Here is a 23,684-nt window from a genome sequence, read left to right as displayed (position 1 = left end):
CAGATACCAGTAAGTACCTGGGGACTAAGGTTTTTGTTGATCTAATTTATGTCATGATCTGCCTCTTGATGAAAGATGTACCCTATCCAAAATAATCTTCTGTGTGTACTTAATTTTAGGGATGATTGTTAATAGTAGTGCATGATTTGCTACGATGGGATTAATACAGAACCAGTGAACCCATATCCAAGGATCTTTCCTATTAAAATATCCTATTTGAAGTTTTATAGTAGTTCAGTGTGGTTTTCTCTTTGTGTGACTGTTTGCTCTTGTCACCTGTTTCAGTTATTTGACAACAGCAGCAACTGGAGGCATCGCTTGGAAAGAAAGGGTCACGATACGCTTTGCAAGACCTGTCAGCACTGTGCCCACAGTAACGTCCGGAATCGCAAAGCCCCGGCCAGCTAGAACCCCTGCCCTCTCGCTAGGCATTGTGCAAATACAGAATGAAGGGCCTGCCAGCCAAGGATTTGGGTCCCTCCAGCTCCCCTGGGCAGACTGCAAAGCAGCTGTCCATCCTGCACACACTGGTAAAGCAGTGCATTGCCTGACTAGTCCCAAAGCTGAATACATCTGATTTTTTAAATCGATATATCGCATCGGAAAGTGCTTGCTGAATCAAGGTCCCAAATACTTCTGGGATGATGTTAGCTAAAATTTGGAGGTTTCTAGAGATCTGTATCATTCAGACAATCAGGGTTTTCTTCAAGTGCAAAGATTGGTTCCGTTACAGAAAACGCTTGTATAGTACCGGTGCATAAATGTTGTGGTGAGTTCACAGGTAAGACAGTACCAGCAGTCTGTCTTCAGGAGGCAAGTCTGCGCATAGCCTGGTGGAATGGTTTTCAAAAGGTGGAGAGAAACAAGCCATGGTTAGTTCTGAGTACACACCACTTTGAAAATTGTTTGTGTATGCGTTAGCTAAAATCTACCGCCTTCAACCTGGCCTCAGGGAAAGAAAATGACTGTTCTGAGGCAGCCGCCCTCGGACTTGTGTCTGGATCAGACAGCTCGGTCAGGAAGCTGCTGATCTGAAGGTACTAGCTCTCACCTTCAGAGTGTAGCTATGAAGTGGAGGACGGAAACGTCTCAGAACACTCTTTGACCTTGGATCAATAATTTTGTGTCTGGCATCTTATTTAATGACAGTAATGTAAATATCTAAGCAATTCTGTGAATAGAAATCATTTGGCCTGACATTTCCAAATATTTCTGTTACAGAATCATGGTGTCTTTCTGGCTTTTTCAATCCTTCATTCCTGTGATGTGTAGGGGAGTGGGAAGTGATTCTGCCCATATTAGCGATAAAGAATAATATTGGTGTCTTTTGCAATATTCATACCAATCGAAAAAGAAGGGGGTGAATCAGGAGCACCAAGTATCACAATCTACTTACCAAGCCCTGATGAAGTTTGAGAGGTTTTTGCTTAAGGTCTTGGTTTCTCCTCTAACCAATCTGCCTTCCAAGCTGACCTTGCCTTTTCCTACGTGACTTTATGCTGTGGTAGAAACTACAGGGCAGGGTGACACTGAGAACCTCTACCCCATCACAACCTCCTCTTATCTACTTACCTCCTGGGACCTTAAAAGGAGGAATAAAGGGGGGAGGTTGACCATAATTTTGGACTCAGGTGTTTCAAGCCTTACCAAGTCCTTTAGGTATCTATCTCATGTTTGGATCTATTTTATAAACCCATATAAAGCAAAAGTAGCCCTAAAGCAATAGAGATCAGGAGATGCTTGTGGACATACAATCTACTACACCTTAAGAAAAACTTGACTTCCTCTGCTAAGCACTGATGTTCAGGTACCCAGGGAGGGTATTTATGGAGCAGGAAGGAAACTTGAGGGCTCAGTTCCTCTGCTATACACCCACAGCACGACTCAATGCAAAGGAATAAACCCATCAGTATTCTGTAACAGACACATGCAGTTCTGAAGTGCATACCTCTTCCTGAACATCAAGCTCATCATCAGGCCGGCTCATTTCTGTGAATTCTATGGGCTCTTTAGACTCCTGCATGAGCGAAATCTTGGCAGAAAGAAATTAAGAGATGTCATGTGTTGTCCATAGCATTAAAACTGATTTATTACTCAGAAATAGCTTAAGATAAGTCCCACAACTTAGAAGAGTCTGTTGTTTACTGTTCCTTGAAAAAGCTGTTGATTTAGTTCAGCTGAGAGGAACTCAAATGTTGAAAAGCTTTTGGTGCACCCTCTCTTCATATGACTAGTGAAAGTAACCAAAGCAGAATCTGTCTCTAAATGCTGTACAGCTGTGTCAAAATGATAATCTCTGCTGTAAGAAAGCAGTACACAAAAATGATCAAAAAATAAGGGTCCTATCCTAGTTATTAGTAATACTAATTTTAATTACTATTTATTCATAATACTGTGATAATGATTGCTAGGGAAGGAATTGTGGTGGAAAGACAGGAGAACATTATAAGGTCGTTTTCCTAATGTGGGCCCACATCTTTAAATGCTACAGAGTGTTCTGGTTATCTGAAATACCACAGAAAACAGGTAGGAAATGGACAGAGAAGGGCAGTAGGAATCAACACCAGAGTGGAACAGCTTCCATGCACACTCACACTAGGTAGAATGAGACTCTTCAGCTTTGATCAGAGGTATGTGAAATTATTAATGGGGTTGAGAAAAGGAGCAGGGAATGATTATTCGTTGCAACTGGCAATCCAGAAATCCAACAGGCTTAAAACAAATGGGAAATATTTTTCATAGAATACATTTAAAATCACAGAACCCATCTCCACGGGATAGTGTCAAGCTAAAACTTGTAAAGGGGTTCCAAAAGGAGGATGACAGACACATCAAAGACAACTCCATCTGTGACGATAAAATACGATGGTCCAAATGCAACCTCCAGCTGAGGAAGTTGTTAAGCTGCCAGTTGTCAGAAACTAGAAAATGTGTATTAGGATGAATGTTCTCCATATGTCCTGTTTCTTGTCTTCTCTTCACTAAGAAGATCCCGGGGTCGACAGACCCTTCCTTTGATCTAGCAAAATATTCATGTACTACAGAAGCTATCTAATTTACTAGACTCTTTATTTGTAGTACAGCTTTATGTCTGGCTTTTGAATGTGCCATGCTGCAATGGAAATTGCAAGAAGGAATGCTAAATGGTAGAAGGAAAGGAAACATACAAATGGATATCCTTACCTTCTCAAGTATGGGGTCCTGGTTGTCACTGTACATCATTTGATTCCTTATGTAGAGCACAGCATCATGGACGGTCAAGAAGAATATGTCTTTTCTGACAGTATCATCAAAGAAGGCACTCCGTTCCAGCTGAGATATAAGATTGTCTGAATAAAAGAAAGTCATAACAGATTAATAGAATTTGAGGTCATTTAAGAAAGAAATACATGGCTGCAACTAGCAGAAGTAAAATGTGCAGCCAAATCAATCGATCAATCAATCAATCAATCACAGCTTTGTCTCACCACAGCCCGCCATATTAGTGTGATAATTCACATTTTTATTAGAACAGATGCTCCCACAGACACATCTAAACATCCCTTCTCATCATTATTTGTCTATTATATGTATTATAAACATTTGGATGTTTACCTTGATATGAAGCAAAGTATACTCTCACATCAATTCTCTCAAACTCTCTAATTATCTAAAAAAATAAAAATTTGCAACAAGGTCATAAATAAATAAAGTCTGGAGGGAGAAAATACATACAGGTATATAGGTCTATGTAAGTAATGTATAGACACCAACATTTCATTTGGTTCTGGGTGTCTTCATTCCAAATTTTGTGCTTACTCATCGTAAATAAGAGACTTTGCTATATTTAAAGATCCAGTAGTTAAGTACCTGGTTGCTGAAGTGGCCTATTTTCAGTTGCTTAAGTGGAACTTTAATTTTACACATACACACATTGCTGCCTACTAAGGTTCCCATTCTGTTCTCAGAATATGAATAATCATGTCTCTTCAAGTGAGAACCACATGGGCCTGAGCACGATTTATTTCCCCCAAGGATGTGAGATATAATACAATCCTTCATTGGCACATGCAGAAACTTTTTATACAGATTTTTCTCTCATGCAGTGTTCCAGATGGCTCTGTTCTTGCAGGAAGAAGCTGCATATGGAAAGACTTATGTCTGCGGGCCCCATATTTCTTTTGTCTTAGAAGCCAAAACTGAATCAAAACCAGGCAGCAGGCTGGAGCAAGGCACAAGCACTCTTCTGTGTCAGTTAGTTAAAAGGTGGGAGACTGGATTCTGCCCTGACTCCCTGGTGAGAGCAGTCTCTTATAATAGTATTTTCAGAGGTGATTGATAATTCTATCCCCTTCTCCTCACTGGTAAGATAGAGTCTTGGTAATCTAAGTTCTGGTTTATAGTTAGGCTAAGCAGTCCCAGCTGCAAAATGAAGTCAATGAAAGCAGCAATCTCAACCTACAAAGTATCATAAAGAACTAAAGACTGAACAATCTGGTCCTACACACTTATAACTGGGAAGCAAAAAAACAATGGTAATACATGGCCTTAATCTCTTCACCTCATTCCCCTCTCCCTAAACTAGGAATATTGACTCCTTATTATGTACTGTGATGTTTGAAGAAGAATTAATGAATGTTGATGAAGCACACTGATATTAGCTACAGAAAAACCTATAAAGATGCATCATCCTTCCTGCCTTCATAGTTTAGATAATATTAAATGAATAAATGTTGTGGCTAAAGGGTGAAAAGTGATGGTAAAATGAAATTTTTACTACCTCTGTGTTGAGTGAGCATCATCCTGTGCCCAGATTAAAGTAGGAGGCATGTGGAAAGAAAATGTATAGCTAAAATATTTCATAACATAAGCATACAAGGGGACTACATTTTCCAACTTATTCAATAAGTAACTTTCATATTGTAATTTTAATGCATTTTTCCCCCTAAAATATGCCCAGACCAATATCCTACCTCTTGCTGTGTAAGTTTTGAAAGTATTTTTCAGCAATAGACTTTTAAAAACTCAGACATTAACTTCAGCTAACAGCTCTTCATTTACATACTACTGGCATGTTTCATTTTCGTGGAACACCAGAAAAAAGCACCCTTACCGTTTTTATTGATCTCACAGCTACAATATCCAAGAAGGTTACTGCTCCAAAATCAAGAATGAGACTGTGGATGGGCACCTTAGGGATGTTGACTTTGATTGGGAGTTCTGAATTCCAGTCCACCTGGATCTCTACTTCTTTAGTGGGAACTTGGAGATCTTCATTGTCTTCAGGTTCATCATCAGTCTCAAAAGCTTCATTGTTAACACCAGGTTCACTGATGATGCCATTCTAATGTGCAGATAGTATATGGAATATATTATTTAACCATGGAGAAAGTTTTGGAGTTACAGGAAGAACTTCCCTGCAATAACTTTTGTTTCAGGAATGAATGAGACTGGTAGTTGTGACTGGTACTCCCTGCTCCAGACCCCTAGTAACGTGGCTAGCATAACTAATGGCATTTTATAAGGCAGGCAGCCATTCTCTGTGACCAAGCAGGTCACATATATGTTCCCTTTCCCTCATTCTCAAGCCTTGGAGGTCCTGTGAACCAAGTAGACAAATCAGATTTCTTCTTCCCCTCCCTATCAGCCTCAAGATCCCTGGGGGCCAGGCTGATAACTCTCTTCCTTGCTGGCCCTGAAGGTCCCAGGCAGCTGGCCAGCCAGGTGTTGATGTCCCCGTCACAGAACTGGGAAGCATAACAGTGCACAGAGAACTGTACACAAAATCAAGCAGTTACAAATGCCAAGTGAGGAATTTGGACCAGAGCTGCTGCTAGACAGTGAGTCCCATGACTCCCCGGTGGCCAGCAACACTTCCACCATCATCACCTTTCTCTGAGGACTGGGTATCTTCTTTTACGTGATTTTTGAGTCTAGATTATGATTTTTATATTGAAACATCAAATTATGTACTAAGGTCTGACCAAAGTGATTAGAAACTATAAATTGTGTTCTAAATTCTGTATTATGCTAGTTATGCTATATTGATTTTGTTCATAGAAATCTTGTGCCATTGTAACAATAAATTCTGTGCTATACTAATCAAAAAACCCTGTTAACAAAAATAAAGCTTTAATTGTAACTAAATTCAGTGCCATCATCGTTCTGCCAAGGATCCCTAAAAGAACCTGTGTGTCCCCTCAGTGTCAGGTGACAATACTGCATCCAAGAATTTAAAGAAAAACAAAAAGAGCAGACAATTACCTCCTTCTCTGTGTAGTGTATTTCCTTTCCTCTTTTTTCTTTGTTAAAAGAACATCTTCCTGCAAAAAGGCCACTATCCAGAAAAATAAATACCTCAGAGCTACTCCCTCCCTCAATAACTTTATTTCTAGGAGATAATTAAATTTTCGACTTTGAATTAGATTTATTTTATATGGTAACATGCTAAAATGACTACATCAATAGCTAGAATGTCACATGTTCAGTTGAGCATTTATCTGCATTTAACTATATTAATTGTAATATATACAGGAAATACTGCATCCTGCACTAAGAGCAATGAGAACAGAAAATCCCTTTCTAACTTCCAGCTCTCGAGATCGAGCAGGTTCCCTGTACTTGTCCACTCCTGTGAGTGTTTAGTTATTGAAATACATATGCTGTTTTCTTTAAAGAGGATGTGGAAAGCTATGCCTACCAAGCAACTGATACAGCTCACCTGTGCTAAGGAAGCTGGGTAACAGGAGTGTGCACACATGAAAGAGCCAGCGCTTTTACTGCACAGAATAATCTGAGGTGATGAGGGGTAGAGATAAGATCAGAGAATCTCTTGCTTCCACTCCTCTTAACACTATTCCTGTCACAGCTGCCTGAATCTGTGGGGTCTTTAGCAAGAGGTATATTGCTCTGCTAAGTCTCCTGCAGCTCCCAGACTTAAAGTAATGAGTCACACTTTTCCATCTTTATTTTAAGATGAGGACAGAGGAAGTAATAATTAAGGGTAAAGAAACAGGCTCCAACAGTAACCCTTTGAGAAAGAATATAAAGGAAAAAAAATTGTCTTACCTTAGTAGCTTTTAATTTCCCCTTCTTGATGAGCTTTTGTATCTTCCTCAGTGCTTTGAGTCTCTTGTTATATACCTTGACTGCATCAAATCCCACCTACAGAGAAAGGATCAAAATGATTTGATTTTATGTGAGGAAATCTCCAAGACAGTTAAGAAGCATCCAAACCCATCACGTATCACCTACTGTGGATTTGAGGCTGGTTTTCAGTCCATCAATGTTAGCATAAAAAATTGGACTTGCAAACTTCAGAATCTTCACACCTTCTGGTTCTACAGCCTGTTGCCAAAGAATATAAGATTAATCAGCAGCAACCATATTTTGGCTAATAAGAAGCAGTTTAACTGTTTAAACAGTTTAACTATGTATCTTATTCACAAAAATTGGCGTATCTTTGCTGATAATTGAGGTGACTCAGTTTTCAGATGATTACAGCCCCAGCATGCAATATAGACAAACCATCTGGATTAAGACAAAGAATTTAATGCTGGAAATTGGTATCTTTGAGCACTCCACTTCCAAATTCAATTTGTCTACAATATGCAAGGCATATCTTTGTCTTACACTGGCTTGTAGACTGAAGGGAAACAACTCCAGCAATGACTTACATTTTTGTAGTCCTTAACCTTCTTGTAGATGTCTGTGCCAGGAATGTTTCCAAAACCACCCCATGAAGGACTAACAGAACAAAAAAGAATAGCCAGTGAAGGTAAACGTCATATGTAGACATTCACAGAACTGAAGGGCTTGCAGCATACAAACTGTTGTTGTCTGCTCTCTTCTGCCAAACTAATAACTTCATTGGGAAAGTATTGTATCTTTGGTTTGTATTGCTGTACAAGGGTTTTTCCAATTTGCAGTGAGCGGTCCCTTTTAAAGACAAGGTCCTTTGATCTCAGCCTACTTGCTGCATTGTTTATATGTAGAGCTGAATGAATAACTATTTCCAAACCAGAAAAATGTTTTAAAAGTAGATTGGTTTGGTTTGAATGAAAAAACTGGTTTTTGACTCAAAAGAAATTGAACATTTTTTTTGCATCAAATCAAGCAAAACAATAAATTGAAAATGTAAACATTACTTAAAACTTTTTGTCCAACCCTTTTAATTTCTATTTCAGCCAATAACAAAACCAATATATCTTGCAGTCTCTGATATATTTGTAACAGTTGAAGTAAATTGGTTTGAAGTTTGTAAAGCCTCCCCTCCCTTTCATGTTTTGATTTCAAAAGTCTATGCTGAATTTGGGAATGTTTTTGAGGCTCTTCAATTTCCATTTTTTATAATCTTCCACTCTGTTAGTTTTGCAAGGCTTTATTCTTGTGTATTTGCTGATAGTGCAACTATCCTTTGGTATTGCTGGTAACTATACTCTCTGGACTCCAGGCTGAAGGAAAGGAGTTATGCTGTATTTTCAGAGAAAAAATGAATGAAAAGTAACAAGATGGCCAAAGGAGATTCTGCAATGCCACCTTTTCTCACCATTTTACTACCATATGTTCTCTGAGCAGCAACAAATCAGCCTCAAGCATAAAATTTTTGTCTTATTCTCAGGCTTTCTCTTCCTTTTCTTTCAGAGGTATAAACTTAGCCTTGTATAAGTGGTAAGTGAAAAGATTATTGGCATATGCAACATACTGCAGTAATATTACATGCTGAGAGTTACTACAATGTTCAGTTAACTACTGAAGCCATTCACACATCTTTTCCTATTTGATCTGGAATGTGCCTGTCCCTCCCAGAATTCAGCTATGTGGGTGCATAAATAACATATGACTAAGTACCACCAGAGTACCCAACATGATATGCAATAAGTACTGATAAAATAATGAAGCTTCTCTTTTATCGGTGTAATTAAACAATAGCACACAAACAGTGTTTTGTTCTGAAAACCAGATTTTTTCCATTTAAAAAATTTGTAAACCAAGGCAGATTTTCTGTGATAAATCCTCTTGCTCTTCAGCATATGGTCCCTTTCCATAGCATGACACTAACAATTATTTCTGATCCTGCGTTACTTACAACTGAACTCTCAGGACAACTGTCAGCAATCCAAACAAAAGGCCAGCAAGTAATCCCAAATCAAGTCCCAGAATGATGGATGCTACACATGTAAAAACCCAGATCATCTAGAGAGGAAATAACAAATGTAAGTTCTCTTAATTATAACATATAACTCCTGGTCATGCTACAGAATCACTAGGTCAGACAATATGAGTAGCAGAAGAATTTAATTTTACAATTAGCTGACTTCCACACAGAAGTCTTCTTCTATCAACCACTATCTAACTAGGCATAGTTAGCTTTTTAGGAAATAAGATTTTTTCACATAAGAATATTTTTCAAGGATCCAGTTACTTTGGTGAAATCAGAGAGGATGCAGTTAACCACTGCATTTTCTTCTTTCTGACGGTAGCAGTCTTTGTTAATATTGCTTTAGCAAATGGATAGAACTTATTTTCCCAAGTTGTAAAATACTGCAAGATGCCCTACCTGCAGACGTACAGAGAGGGAAGGGGGCTCTTTAGTAATATCTAAGAATCAGAACTGTTCCAGAGAGGCAGTTCATATTAGCAGGTTGATGGAACTCTCTAAAGGCTCCACTGAGTACTCAGGCAGAACAGTTGAAGTGGTCATCTCAGTTCCTCTCTACGTCACTGCCCAGGCAGAACACCCAGTGGACCAAATCATACAAAAAGCTGAGTGCCCACACTTCTCACTGAAGTCAGTGGGATATTTTGCCTATAAAGAGATCTAGTAAACAGTTGACTAAAAAGTTTCAGATCTACCTAAGGCAGGTAGACACACTCTGTAAAATCTATGCATAGTAAGGACTGCAAGGAGAAAATACTTTCTGTGCAATCTTTTTCTGCCCTGACAGACACACTGCAAGTCTATTCCACAGAAAACATAGTGGGAGATGTGAGCAAATACCCTGAGATGTGGTCATAGCAGTTCCTTAATGTGCCAAACCAATTCCCACTGTAGCTCAGATTAGTCTGGCTACAAGAAGAAAACACATTCTAAAGACTACCTGAGAGTATCCAGGAAATGAGATGCTCTGTCATAGCAATTTTGATACATGTACATGAATTATGACCATATGGTCAGCTTTTCTGACCCATTTAAACTGTGGCTGGCACCCTTACTGTGGGGTATAGGGAATAAAGAAAACAAGCAGAATAGTATGTAAAATTCTAAACTAGAGAATTTTTAACTGACCTCATGGCACTTGCATTCTGAGAATGTGCATAAAAGTTTTCTGATGTGAACATCACAAACTTATGTTTATGTGGCAGTTAAGAGAAACTTGGATGGCATTAAAAGGAAAAAAGAAAGCCAGACAGAAAGATTTGGAAGAAAAGAAAAAAATGGGTTACTTACAGCATCTATTTTATTCTGTCTCCACAGACGGGGAACATCAAAGATTTGCATGAACATCCCTTTCAAGTTAGCTATGACTACAGCTGCCAACACAGACTGTGAGGAAAAATTATGAAGAAAGTGTTATTCAGAAGCAAAGATGCATATTAAGATAGTGCTCAACATTATACACTATAAACCAGAGCCTTATCTGGTATCAGTCACCATAGTTTAAATAGAGCTATTAATCCTGACCATAAAAGTAGAGCATTTGGATCTGATTGGTGCTGGTGGGTGCACTGCAGAGGACAAGTATGTACCTTTTGTAAGGGCTCTAGCAATTTCCCCAGGGCAACGATGGAAATCAAAACAATCCCAGCAGAGATGATACCAGCAACCTGTGAAGAACAGAGTGTTTATAGGAAATGGATTTATTAAGGCTCTATCTTATCTTCCTAGGATTACAAAGAAAAATGTAGAAGTAGTTGCACAGTACATTTCTTTAGGAACAAGGAGAACTGCCAAAATGACATTGTGTGTAGGCATATAAGGGCAATCATTATACACTTCAGCTAACATGGAGGGAATTCAATTAAGCAGGTAGTATAAACAACTGTGAGCAAGGCAGTGGCTCTTGGTGCGCTTATGGTGCATAGACAGATGAAAGGAGCAGAGCCTGTGTGTCAGCTGGAAAAGGGGCTGCTGTAGTTCTCCACTGTTAAAAAGTGCAAAGCTGTAGCTTTGTAGAACAGAGCAGCATCCTTAACACGAGGAAGATGCACCCAGGCAGACAATGAATGGGAGCTTAAAATACCTGATAGGCATCTTCTCCCTCTTACTGGGAGAAACTCAGTCCCTTAATTGGAAATGAAATTCTAGGGAATTAGGCTTGAAGGATTTCTGACCCCTAGTATAACTCGTTCCATCTAAAACTCGATTGCCCTCTTCTGGCATAAATACAAAAATGGTTCACCACCAGAGCACAAGCTGCTAGCTAAGATACCTGTGGCTTTCTGTGTGGCAGCAACACAATCATTGTAGGCCTGTTTCCATCCCATTGTGAAAGCTGTGCCCTATATAAGATTAATTTTATCTGTGCAAAGTACTAGTAAGAAATGGTCATTACCTGAGTCTTTCCACCAGTGCTCTCTTGGACTGCAGTCCGTGAAAGCGCAGTAGTTGCAACAAAACAAGAAAAGGCACCAGAAAAAATGTTGCTTAAGCCAAAGGCAATAAACTCCTGAAAAATAATTGGGTGATGCTGTAAATGCAGATGCCTGAAGACATTTTTGCAATGGAGAATGACAGTAGCTTCTACAGTAGTTTATAAAGTAAGTAGCATGATAATGTTGAGAAGAGTATGGATTAGTAGTAACTTAAATGTTTACACAAATTCCTCTTGTGCCAGTGTAACTACCTGTATTTGGAGATCAGTACAATGAGGTTGGTGTACTCACCCTAACATGGATATACTCATCTTTGTATAAAGATATTTAAAGCTTATTTCCATCAATGTTATCAAATCTAACATTTCTAACAATTACATTGGTATAAGTGCATCAACAAAGGGGACTCAAATAAATTGAACTCCCAAGTATCATCAGCTGCAAAAATAATTTTAATCCGTGCAATAGCCTGAGTTTAGACAAGCCTTTAATTAATACAATGCATTATATTATTAGGAGAACTAATCAGGAATTTCGCAATAAAACAGTTTCACTGAAAACTGCTAGTTTGTTGAGCCAAAAGGTTTTCACTCCAAACATCCCAATGAACTCACGCTGAGTCACAGGCAGCGTTCTCATAGATTTGCCCCAGGGTCACAGATGCTGGCACCTACTGATGCTGGTTGTTCTGCTCAAGTGACAAGGCCCCTGGGAGCTTTATATCCTGGGATCTAGGCCATTCTTCTGCTGGGAAATGAGGCATTTGGGAGCTGCCTGCAACCCCATATAATTGACAGAAACATTGTTTTCCCCAAGCTGACAGAGTCACAAGAGCTTTTCACTCACTGCAAATTCTTAAAAATACAATTTGAGGATTTAATTTGATTTTCTCCTTTCTTTTCTCCAAAATGAAAATTTCTGCAAGCTTTTCATTATGCTCCAACTACAAGAGTAGGATTTTAAACTCATATTCTTTAACAGAACAGACCTAGATGATTCATGTCTAGTCCTGTGTATCAGCTGTGCTCTGCAAGAAAACATTGGATGTGTAATTCCTACTGTTCTTCAGTTTTAATACTCTATGAATTTATGAAGACAAAATAAATGCTAGCGGATAAGATTGGCCTGTCCTTCAAAATTATTTTATTATCCTCCCTTTATGATGTTATTTTAACTTCTCCATTTCAAGTAGACTATTGGTGCATTATTCATGGCTGCATTTAACCTTTGCTACGTGTAAAATTCATGGTATAGTATCAAAAGGCAGTCACTTTAATTTTATAGACAGTAATTCTACTACTACAATATTTAATTAGTATCTTTATAGCACATCAGTGCTGGTAAAACAGCATATTCAATAAAAGAACAGCATAAACAGGATAAATATTATTCATTCACATTTATTAAACTGAAAGTCAATTCGCTGTAGGCTACTTTAAATTGAAGTGTTACCAGATACTAGCTGTGCGTATTGTAAAGTGACCGGAATGTTCAGAAGTATGAGCTTGTTACCTACTGCAAGACAGTGCTTCCAAAATCGAACTTTATGTAACCCATTAGCCCTAAAATAAAGAAGGCTCATTAAACAAAGTGCTCAGCTTATCTGTTTATTGGAGTGAATGTGCTTTCTCACATGTTTAAAGGATAAAATTCAAAATTAGCATAGATGCAGGACTTTCTGACAATTTTCTCTCACACCCATGGGCAAACCACATAACCCCTGGTGAAGACACTGAACAACTGGAAGAATCCTCTAACAACTTGTCAGTTTAACATTCTAGCTACATGCCTTCAAAAACAAATAGTTAACACAATGCAGCCACTTCCTGCAGACAGTTATTTAAGAATGTTCATATGCTGTAGGCAGGTACTGTGGTGAAGCTGCAGGACTCAGCTCTATGGTTACAAGTATATTTATACTGATGTAACTGGTGTCATGCTTGTAAGTACAGTAATTTATTCTGTAGGAATAAAATCATGCCTTAACTGAAAGGTTCAACTGATACAAATCCTGCATGTAGAGTAAGCCTAAACAAAGTGATCTGGAGCAGCTTCTTATCTGGAAATTGCCTCCCTTCCCCCACCAACACACCTCAGAATATGACTTACAAGTAGAAATGGAAAGCAGGTTGCTAAAGCTGTCCATGTCAACATCACCGGAAAATCCCCCTATCCAGTGGTTAGCTGTAATTACCCTTTCAGAGCCACTGCAGTCACTAAAGCAATACAGCAGGAATTAATTAGTATGAAAAGCATCTGGCTTATGTCTATGTGGCAAAATTGTCAAATATATGGCTATTTCAGCTATTTCTTTTCCCCCAATAGTTTCAAGAATTTCTCCTGTCAGACTATTTGGAGCACAGGAAGTCCTGCAGCGATATGTGGAAGAACTTCTTCACAGTGAGGGTGACAGAGCCCTGGGACAGGCTGCCCAGGGGGGTTGTGGAGTCTCCATCTCTGGAGATATTCAAGCCCCGTCTGGATGCCGACCTGTGCGTCCTGTCCCTGCTTTGGCAGGGGGATTGGACCCGATGATCTCTCGAGGTCCCTTCCAACCTCTATGATTCTGTGACTTCAACTTTAGTCTGAAAAATGTCTGCAAATGATGTTTCTTTCATTTGGCTATGTAAGCCAAGATAAAACACAACTTATATTCACTATGTTTCCAAACTATTTTGGTTATACATACCTGGTTTCCATCAATAGTATAGTCATACTTGGTTGCATATACTTTCCCCACGGATACGGCAATAGCATAAGCAACAATGGCAATGGAAAAGGAGGCTGCTATCATCTGGGAAAACAGGCTGACATCTGGAGGTTCAGGAGGCAAAAATCTAGCATTTAGAAAATATATTAGTGTTACCAACTTTGATCAAATTCTGTTCTTACTCGAATTGTCAAGGAGTTTGGAGTGGAGGCATACAGGTTGCGTATAATATGAAGTATAATGTTTCAAGTTAATAAAAGGTGGAAACAGCCCATTGACATACAGAACACGCTTATCTAGCTCACCATAGCCCAAATCCTGATGCTATTAGTCAGCAACAAAGCTCCCATTGTTCTCAGCATGACTGAGATTTGGCCTTATGATAGCAAAGTGAAAAAGTACATTTTTTGAAGCATTGAATAAAGGATGTATTGAATAGTATGATGAATTACATAAATATGTTAATGGCACTTCCTACTATTGTTAACATATTTCTTCAGAGGATCTCAAAAACATTTTATCCCCTACTGTGTTTCCACAAATTTTAATTAATCAAGCCCTGAATACCAAATGGAATGTGAAGGTTACTACTGTGAAGTGCTCTGAATCTTTCAAGTGAAAGTCTCTACCAGTGCAATCCCGAATGTCTTTGCCTCTGTGACTATGGAAGCAACAAGATTGATTGGGATAATAGTAATGGAACAGTAATGGCATGGATATGAGCTGCAGTGGGGTAACTCCAGTCTACAGAAATTAAATCTATGCAGGATTTCATTATTAAAAAGACTTTTTTTTTTTATGTCCATAGACATATATTAACTTCATGATCATGAAGCAATTAATTCTCAGATGAACTTCATGAATCAGACAGATGTTCCTAAGCCCATTTCACAGATGAAGGAAAGTTGGCAACATATTTAGGTGGCATAATTGACAGAGCCAGAAGTACAACTCAGGAAATTTCCAGCTCTGAGTTCTAAACTCAGGTTATAGCTCTCAATATCTCTTTTGTGTCTTTTCTCTTACCACTGTAAGACATTTTTAGCCAATTACATGCTACCTATTTCCCAGAAAACAAAAGCACTCACCCTCTTGGAATGCTCTTAACAATGCCTGCATTGTATTTTTTTTCCAAGTCAGCAGCATATGAAATGCCAGTGGCTACTATTGTCTGTAATAAAATAAAACAACAGTTTTAATAATTAGAAAGGGTTCTTGTCTTCCTGTAGCTAGCCCCATACATTTTATCTGGTATCAGTTTTTGTTATGCTCCTTTGCTTACCACAATAACTTCTATTGGTATAGGTATAGGTATCTTGTGTTTGAACCGATCGTTTATTTCTTTAACTACCATGCAGACAAAAATGGTGAGGAGTCCAGCAATAAGATCTGCAATGTTGGTGGTACCAATTTTTTCAAATGTCTCAATAAGAGTCTGAAAAACAAAAATGACAACATAAAACATGCCCATGTCCACTTGAAGGATGTGAAAACACTCAGGAGATGATCCAGATGCATGCGGTTCTGGAAGAGACCGAGTTCTTTATTCTGGCCTGGAGGAGCCTGAGGATAGCATACTGTCAAGGTGCTACAGAATCAGTGAATAGATTAAAAGTTAATTTAATGGAAAAAACCCCATAACTGCAAAAGTTGTCCACACAGGGGGCTTCGGGTTCCTGATTTTTAGGAAATTAATACTGAGTAAGAAGAGTTAAACCTCTACATGTGTTTTACCTCCACCTGTTCTTGGAGCAAGGGAAGATCTGCAGCTTCTTCACTTTGTCCAAATACCAAGACAGACCCTTATTTTACTATTAAAAAGACAGCTGGCAGACCCATGGGCAAAACTCCAGTTCTCTATGTGCCCAGTACATATGGTCTGTGGATCCCATCTCCTATTTCCACTGTTGACATCCAGAGGATCAGTATGAACCCATGGGTCCTGCCAGGCCATGGAGAATCCTAAGCTTGAGTAAAGCACAATCACTTTACCTTACTGCATATTAACCCTCCCAGCAGAGTCCAGGCCCAGGCTGGAGGACACTCATGACTGGGCTGAGAGGCAGCTCCATTTTTCACCCTTGCTATGCCCTTGCTTGGTCCTACTGTTTATTGCAAACAAGTGTACAGAGAAAACATGAAGGGCTGATTATAGAAAAGCTACAAAAACTCTTGCATCCTACTCCTAGGCATCAGGGTAATTCTCACTTGCCCCCTGCCTCCAAGAAAATGTAATTATTCCATGCATAGGGAAACAGCTTTATCAGAACAGTCTGGTAGAAAAAAGGTTAGAAACAGACTTCTCCTGGTTAGTTCCCCAAATACTGAGCTGTCAGGTTAAAGGCAATGGAAAGGTTGCTGCAGCAGTACCACTACTACCAGTCCAAAAAGACTCTCATTTTGAATTAAAATACCTGCTATGTTTCCTAAACTAAAGAAGTGCACGTTCCTGAAACACTGGATCAGATGCCTTTCTTCAGGTGACTGAAGCCATTTCTTGGCCATTGTATGGATTACTATGGATCTCAGTTCTTACACACTGTCTCTTGCACTTCACCGGGGAACAGAAGCTTCTTAACTTTGGGTTGTGGATTCTGCTGATGTTGGATGCTTAGTGTTGCAGTTTGTTAAACACCACTTCTGAGCCAAGTCCAAAACTTGCTGAAGCTGACACAGTGAGTCGCTGGTTGAGCAGACCAAAAATCACAATGTCTTTGCTTTATTCACATCTGCAAACACATTGACTTGGCTCACCTGCAAGACCACAGAAGCTCTGAGCTTTAACCTAAAATGTCAGCGTTCCACTCGGGCTTGCAGGAGCTGGAAGAACCATTTCATTCCATTTCAACAATACTTTCTACTAAATATACCACCTCCAATAAATACAAAAGATAGAGATAGAAAAAGGTGCTGGATAAATGACCTTCCAGGTCTACTCTAAGCTCTATTAGATAATAATTTGTCTCATCTAATCTTCTGTGCTCTAAGCAAAAAGATTTTCCTAAATTCTGAAGAGGCGCATAATATAATGCTTTGGCTTTGCAGGTTTTTTTCAAGCAGCCCACTGGAGTTTTTTCTAAATTTTACCTTGCTGTTTGTAGTTACATTCATCCTATTTTTGCCAATCAAGATGTCTTATGTATTTTTGCTAGTCTGGTTCCCTGAACGGGCATGTAAAATCCATAAATACCTTTTTGTTGCTGTTGTCTATGACAGCCTCTTTTAGAAGTCTGTTGTTCTGATGTGAAGTGCTATGGAAGATCTAAAATACTATGAACCTGAGTAATTGCATGCTGAAGTCAGTGACAAAATTCTTGACAATTTTCCTGAGGAAGGAGACTATTCTGTAATGTGAGATCTCTAGGAATTCACTGTTTCTGTTATCCAGCCAAGACATTTCTCCATTCGATCATTTTCTCTAAGATCAACAAATGGAATTGGGACAGCAACATTTAGCCTCACCTTAGCTAACCAGGAGGTACCTGGCCGCAGGGTGGGAATCGAGACCCTTCTCTAGGTACCCACAAGTACAGATTACAGTGTGGAATGGAGAACAATTCCAAAACAAATGCTGGTTTAAAAGAGGTTTGGAAACCATCAGCACTGGGAGATGACCTAGGAGGTTTAAGAAATGTGGAAATGTCCTTCACAATAAGACAGAAAGAAAGGGGTGGGACAGAAAGTAGTCTCTAGAAGTGACAAACTAGAGAACTGTTTTGCCAGATAGTTACATTTAAAATATGTGAAAAACTGTTCTTCCTGAAAAGAGACTTCAAGGTGGCAATTAGACTTTCTGTCTGTGGAAGCCCGAGAGCAGCTACTAGCTTCAGAACTTCATGAGAGTGAGAACTACACAGATGCCCTATACTTACCACCATATATATGAACCATTCCTGTACCAAACTGAAGCAGAAGGTAAAAAATTATATTAAAATTCCATCATAAATCCCAAACCAGATTAGAAGGGCATACTTACATATATTATGGAAAGGACACCGTTATAGTTTTTAGTTGAAACATTTAGGACTATTTTCAATTGTGACACAAGCACTTGAAAAGCAGCTGCAGTTGTGAATCCTCGAACTAGTGGATCTGCAAGGTACCTCACAATGAAACCAATCTGAAGGACTCCAAATATTACCTGGAAAAATCATGAAGAATACCAGCTTGCTAAACAACAATATGCACTTTTATTCAATGATTTCTTATTCTTTGGTGGTTTTTCCCTCTTTGTTGGTACAAAGTCTTAGGACTACCTTCCCCCATTGCAGCCTAGTGTAGCTTAATATCATGCCATTCCAGGAAATAAAAAGGAAATGTGTGAAAGGATGCTCCAGGACATGCACCCTTAGCACTTAGTTCCATGCAGGTCTCTTGGCCTGCAATCACAGGGCTATTTTGTTGTCAGCACTTCCAGTCATTGTGCCATAGACTCTGCCCAGGATAAGAAAAATAAACCCTCAAAAGCTCTTTGGAGTTTGAGGTAATTTTCCTTCAATATTGTGGATTACTACAGGAAAAAGTCTTATTGCCCTTGTAGGTATTTCCATGCCATATATTTTCCCATTAAAATCAAAGCAATATCAACCTTGTGTCTTCCAGCCAACTATCTTACCTGTAAAATTCCAACCAGAAATGTGAGAGTACTAGCAATCAGCACTCTCTGTGCATCTCTGGAGTGAGTGTCTATCAGGGTCCCAGTACCATTAGTCCCTGTAGCATTACTGGCATCTATGAGAAAATTATCATCAGGGGCCATGCTCAACACAACAGATCCCACCATCAAACTGACTACTGGGAATGGACCTGTAATGACAAACAGAACACACTAAAGTTTAATACACATCAAAAAGAAGCAGTTATCAGATCAGGCAACAAAACTCTCAATCAGAAAAGCCCTTCAATATTTTAACTGGGTTACATTAATAGTATCAGTGGGCCAGGAGTCACAGGCACTGCAAACATGACACAAAGATACAATTCCTTCCTTAATAACTTACAGAGTACATACAGGTGCTGTTTCATGCTTTGCTTAAGTCAATTTAGGGCTGTGCCAGGGCAAAAAGGGGCAACATGTTCCAACCATGTCCCTTGTAAAACAGATCACTGATCCAGTCAAAAACAACTTATTCTTCCTTTTTTTTTTTTTTTTTTTTGGTGTCACAGTTCTTTTTCAGCTGATTGAGACTGCCACAGAGCTACCTGGTCAGGAATCCCAACACTATGGTGGTGGCAGGAATAGACACCAAGGGGTAGGACCACACCTTTTGGCAGTAGTGTGGTATTAGAGTGGCTAAAGATGACTGAAACTATACTTTGAGGAAGTTACAGAGAGAGTAAGTGATCATTGTGTCAGCAGCACACAAATCTAAATCACCTTTGTTCCGGTTAGTTACTAAAATTAGGCAGAAGAAGAAAATGAGACAAAGTGTCTTGAAGGATGAGTTAATTTTGCAGACCCTTTAGAGGACACTTCATGATTAGGAGTACTGGAGAAAGCATAAAAAGGAGCACTTGATAATGTAGGAAGTAGCATAAGTAGTGGTGACAGCTCAGACCTGAATAGCAAATGTGAGCTGCTAGGTAGGGTGGGAAGAGTCTAACAAAGTGGAGGGAACATACAGAACTATTAGATGCAGCAGAGAAGAAAGTTGGTGAAAAAGCATAATATGCCAAAGCTTTGGGAGGGGAAAACAATCTCTTTTTAGTAGCTATGAACAAGGAAGGACTGTACTTTGTTAGAATCAAGAAACTTCAGTGATTGAGCTGTAACGTGAATTTTAAATGTGAGAACAGACAGGAAATAAACCTCATGTTTTAAAGAAAGAGTTCAGAAAGAATCAACAAGGTTTATCCATAGTCTTGATGTGAGGACCTAGAGTGAGGCTGGAGTGGACACACAGGTTCTGGGTCTCCACGACAGGCAAGAATATTGTCCACAGTGATGAAAAAAGGATGCAGTGAGGAAGGCTTGTAGAGAAGACTAAGAGCTCTGTTTTAGCCATCTCAAGCTTTAGCCAACAGGCAAAACATCTGTTCATGCTGCCCAGTGAGGCCTTGATCTTGTAATTTCTTGTACCGATTATAGCCAAAGACAAGATTTAAACTTCAGCATAAATGCAAGCAAAAAGCATGTGTGGGCACAACTATAGCTAGTTATTATGCACAAATGCCCAGAGAGAGAAGAAGTAAGCCCTAAGTCCCCCAAACCCACCAATATTAATATTCAGCAAGACCAATTTGGTTCAGAAAGTAGTTATCTTGTATGAAATACAGATGATGGCAGTAAGGATTAACATTTTGTTAGAGATCATTCACTGTAACTTGAACACTGCAGTTACCAACTGAGATGTGCCTTGATGTTCCCAGGAAAAAGTATGTCAGGATGGGAAAAAAGGCAGAATAGAGACCATATCCAACAGGAACTGCAACCAGCAAAGCATATGCCAAACCTGAAATGATAGACCATTAAAATGTCAGGTTTAAAATCCCTCAACAAGCTACTATCTTGTCTAGAACAGACTTTCAGAAAGATTTACTCCTTTTGTCTAGATACAATTTAGAATGTGTTTGGTCTGTATATCAGTTGCAACCACGTATGTGAGCATGAATGACTGTAAATAATTGTATATCCCACACTTCTGGTTGAGTGAGTAAGTACTGGAAGGTGTTCCTATATTTGCTATAGAGAGCATAAAACATAAGCTCAGATGTGAAGTCTAAGTGGGGGAATATCATTGCAAGAGCAAATGGTCTGCCCCTTGAAGAAAAGAGGGATAGGTGAAGTGTTCCATTTACAGACAGAAATTTCAAGCACAGATCCTGAATTACTGCACTACAAATATGCCTCTGCCCTTCTGAAAATCAAGCCACTTTTTTTTTAGGTTTATGAACGTAAATACCATAAGTAAATCATACAGATTTGAGAGTTTTGATCCTTATCATCATCTTCCTTTTTATACCAGTGCAAGCAATCAAATCTAAAAAACCCAAGAGAACCAAAAAGAGAAAGAAAATTTGCTTTCAGAGCCTGGTTAGCTCCCACTGCAGAGTGTGCTATTCGCCTTCAAGGATATCACAAAAACCTGTCAGAGCTCAAAGCCATTGAAGTCTGACCAGGGGGAGGGCTGCATGCAACATGCACAGTTGCTGGGAGTGAGGGACTTCAGGCACTTACAGATCACAGAAGCCTCTTTTTTGGCAACCATTTTGGCCAGTTTTCCCTGTATCACATGATTTAGAATTCCAGAGTTTGGGTTTGTTCTTTTCTGGGGTATGTTTTTGTTTGTTTGGAGGTTTTTGGGGTTTTTTTTCTTTTTAAAAATTACAGCTAGATTTGTATTTACAGTTATTTGGGTTTGTTTTTTTTTTTTAAAAACATAGTGAGGAAAGAGACCAAACACTGTACGTCAGAAACCAGTTTTACAAGTGCAATCCAAGTGCAATCTAACTGTGAGAAAAGAAGGTTCTACTGTAAAAAATACAAATGTGGGGGTTACAGCACGAGCATAGCATTTGTTGTAAGTCGTATGAAAAGTCTACCTATCCCAGTTGATTTTAAAAAGGCAGGGGAGCCCTGTGGCGGCAGCACCACCTTCAGCAGAGATCTTCCAGCTCTGACACAGATTCTCTGTGGGACTGTGGACAAACCCCTTTGTTATTCTTCAGGCCGCCCTCTGCCCGGGGCAGCAGTTTGTGACACTTCCTTTCTGCCAGCCGCTGCCCTCTTGGCGTGCTCCAAGGGGACAGACAGGAGGGAATACTCGTGGCTAACTGGGAACGTGCAAACGGCTTTTCTTATTCCCAGTGGGACTCTTTGCCCCCTGTGCAAACGCTTAAATTCCTTTGAGGGAAAACGTGGGGTTGACACAGCTACCTTAAGCTCCCCTGGCCCTCAAAGACTGAGAATAGTGTAAGAGCACTAGTGAGATGAAAGAAATGAATGTGCTGGATTGTGTCAGGGTTACACCTTTAAAAGTGGACCTGATCAGCTGCCTCAGGCAGAAGAATGGTTCTGCCCTTTAAGTATTCCTTAATTAATTAATTTCTGCTCCTTTTCTATTTGCTCATCTACCGAATGCTTCCCTAATACATGGAATAAGGAAAACTTAACTGCAAGTCAGGTACTGTAACTATCCATCAAGTTCATAAAATGTTTAATGTTAATATGCCACCAGCTCCTTGAGGTTTGTTTTATGTGGATAACTGAACAGTCTCATGGGCCAAATTTTAAAGGAGAGTAGATATCAAGGTTGCATTATTCTGGGGCAATAACTAGATTTTTTTAGGCAGCTGCAAAAGAGCTACAGGCTCAGATAACCAAGAAAGAGAAATAAACCCAAATGACCTATGTGATTTTTCACAACGTAATTAAAATTGTGAATATCAAAATGATGCTCTTTAAGAAAAAGGCTCAGGGGAAAAAAGTTAAATACATCTTGATCACACATCAAAGGAAACTTAAATCTTCCAGCCGAGCAGAGAAAAAAAAAAAAGGAACAAATTAAACCCATCAATTATTTACTGCAAAACAATACCTAATATCTAGTATTAAATAACAAGTCTCAGATTTGTAATTCCATCTGCATCACAGCCCTGAGCCCAGCAGCGCCCTTACAGCAGCGTCCCCGGGGACGGAGGGCTGGTGTGCCCGGCTTTACCTTGCAAGGTGGCGACGAGGCCGGTGCTGACCCCCGAGATGACATCGCTGAGCAGCCACTCTTTCACTCGGTAGTTGGGCAGCCACTCCAGGATGGGCAGAAAGGTCTTGGCGATCTGAAAGGCCCTTTTCCTTGAGCATCTGTGAAAGCGCACGTGAGAAACATACCCCATGGGGCTGCACCCCCAAGCAGCCCTTACCCCAAGCTGACAGAAAGCTGGGGCAATGCACGTTTTGAGAGGCAGAGATTGACAGGGACCTGTCTCCCAGCCAAGGGCACGCATTGTGGCCAGAAGTGCTGTCTCCCGGCACCCGCCGCCTCCCCTCCCCGCTCTCCCGCGGGTCAGCGCCTGACGGAGCCCTCCCGGGCGCCGCCACCCACCTGCAGGCCACCTGCGCCCGCTCGCGGAGCGTGGGCGGCAGCGGCGGTCGCCGCTCGTTCTCCTCCTGGAAGCCCGCCTCGCTGTAGATGGGCCGCGCCACCACGTAGTGGCTGAGCTCCGCCAGCGGCTCCTCCGCTCGCTCTCCCGCTGCCATTGCCCCGCCTGAGGCGGAGGGCAGAGAGCGGCGCCCGCGCCGGCACCCCCTGGCGGCCCGCCGCCCGCGCCGCTGGCTCCCTCGGCCGCCCTCAGCCCCTCAGCCCGGGACGCGGCTCGGCCCCGCGGCGCAGAGCTGTCCGCGTCCTGAAGCGGCGGTTCAGACGGGGCTCCCGGCGACGGCACTACCTGCCTCCGCTCCCGC

General features: G+C 40.3%; 1 protein-coding gene across 1 annotated transcript; it reads right to left on the bottom strand.

The window, feature by feature from the left end:
* Window positions 1-806: 806 nt before the first annotated feature.
* On the bottom strand, window positions 807-23,480 carry SLC26A4 (solute carrier family 26 member 4; the record flags this gene model as incomplete). The annotated part of the gene is made up of 20 exons (XM_084278930.1): window positions 807-830; window positions 1,949-2,032; window positions 3,184-3,329; window positions 3,595-3,649; window positions 5,093-5,323; window positions 7,048-7,143; window positions 7,234-7,326; window positions 7,656-7,725; window positions 9,068-9,174; window positions 10,430-10,525; window positions 10,729-10,806; window positions 11,535-11,648; window positions 14,264-14,411; window positions 15,373-15,455; window positions 15,567-15,719; window positions 18,261-18,425; window positions 18,900-19,090; window positions 20,626-20,736; window positions 22,945-23,084; window positions 23,326-23,480. The coding sequence occupies 20 exons, from the start codon at window positions 23,478-23,480 to the stop codon at window positions 807-809; spliced, it is 2,340 nt and encodes a 779-aa protein (XP_084135056.1).
* Between the last annotated feature and the right edge of the window lie 204 nt (window positions 23,481-23,684).

The sequence above is a fragment of the Gallinula chloropus genome (genome assembly GCF_964237585.1).
Source record: "Gallinula chloropus genome assembly, chromosome: 1".
Classification (NCBI taxonomy): domain Eukaryota; kingdom Metazoa; phylum Chordata; class Aves; order Gruiformes; family Rallidae; genus Gallinula; species Gallinula chloropus.
The sequence above is the reverse complement of the archived record's forward strand: the minus strand, read 5'-3'. Positions and strand labels throughout refer to the sequence as shown.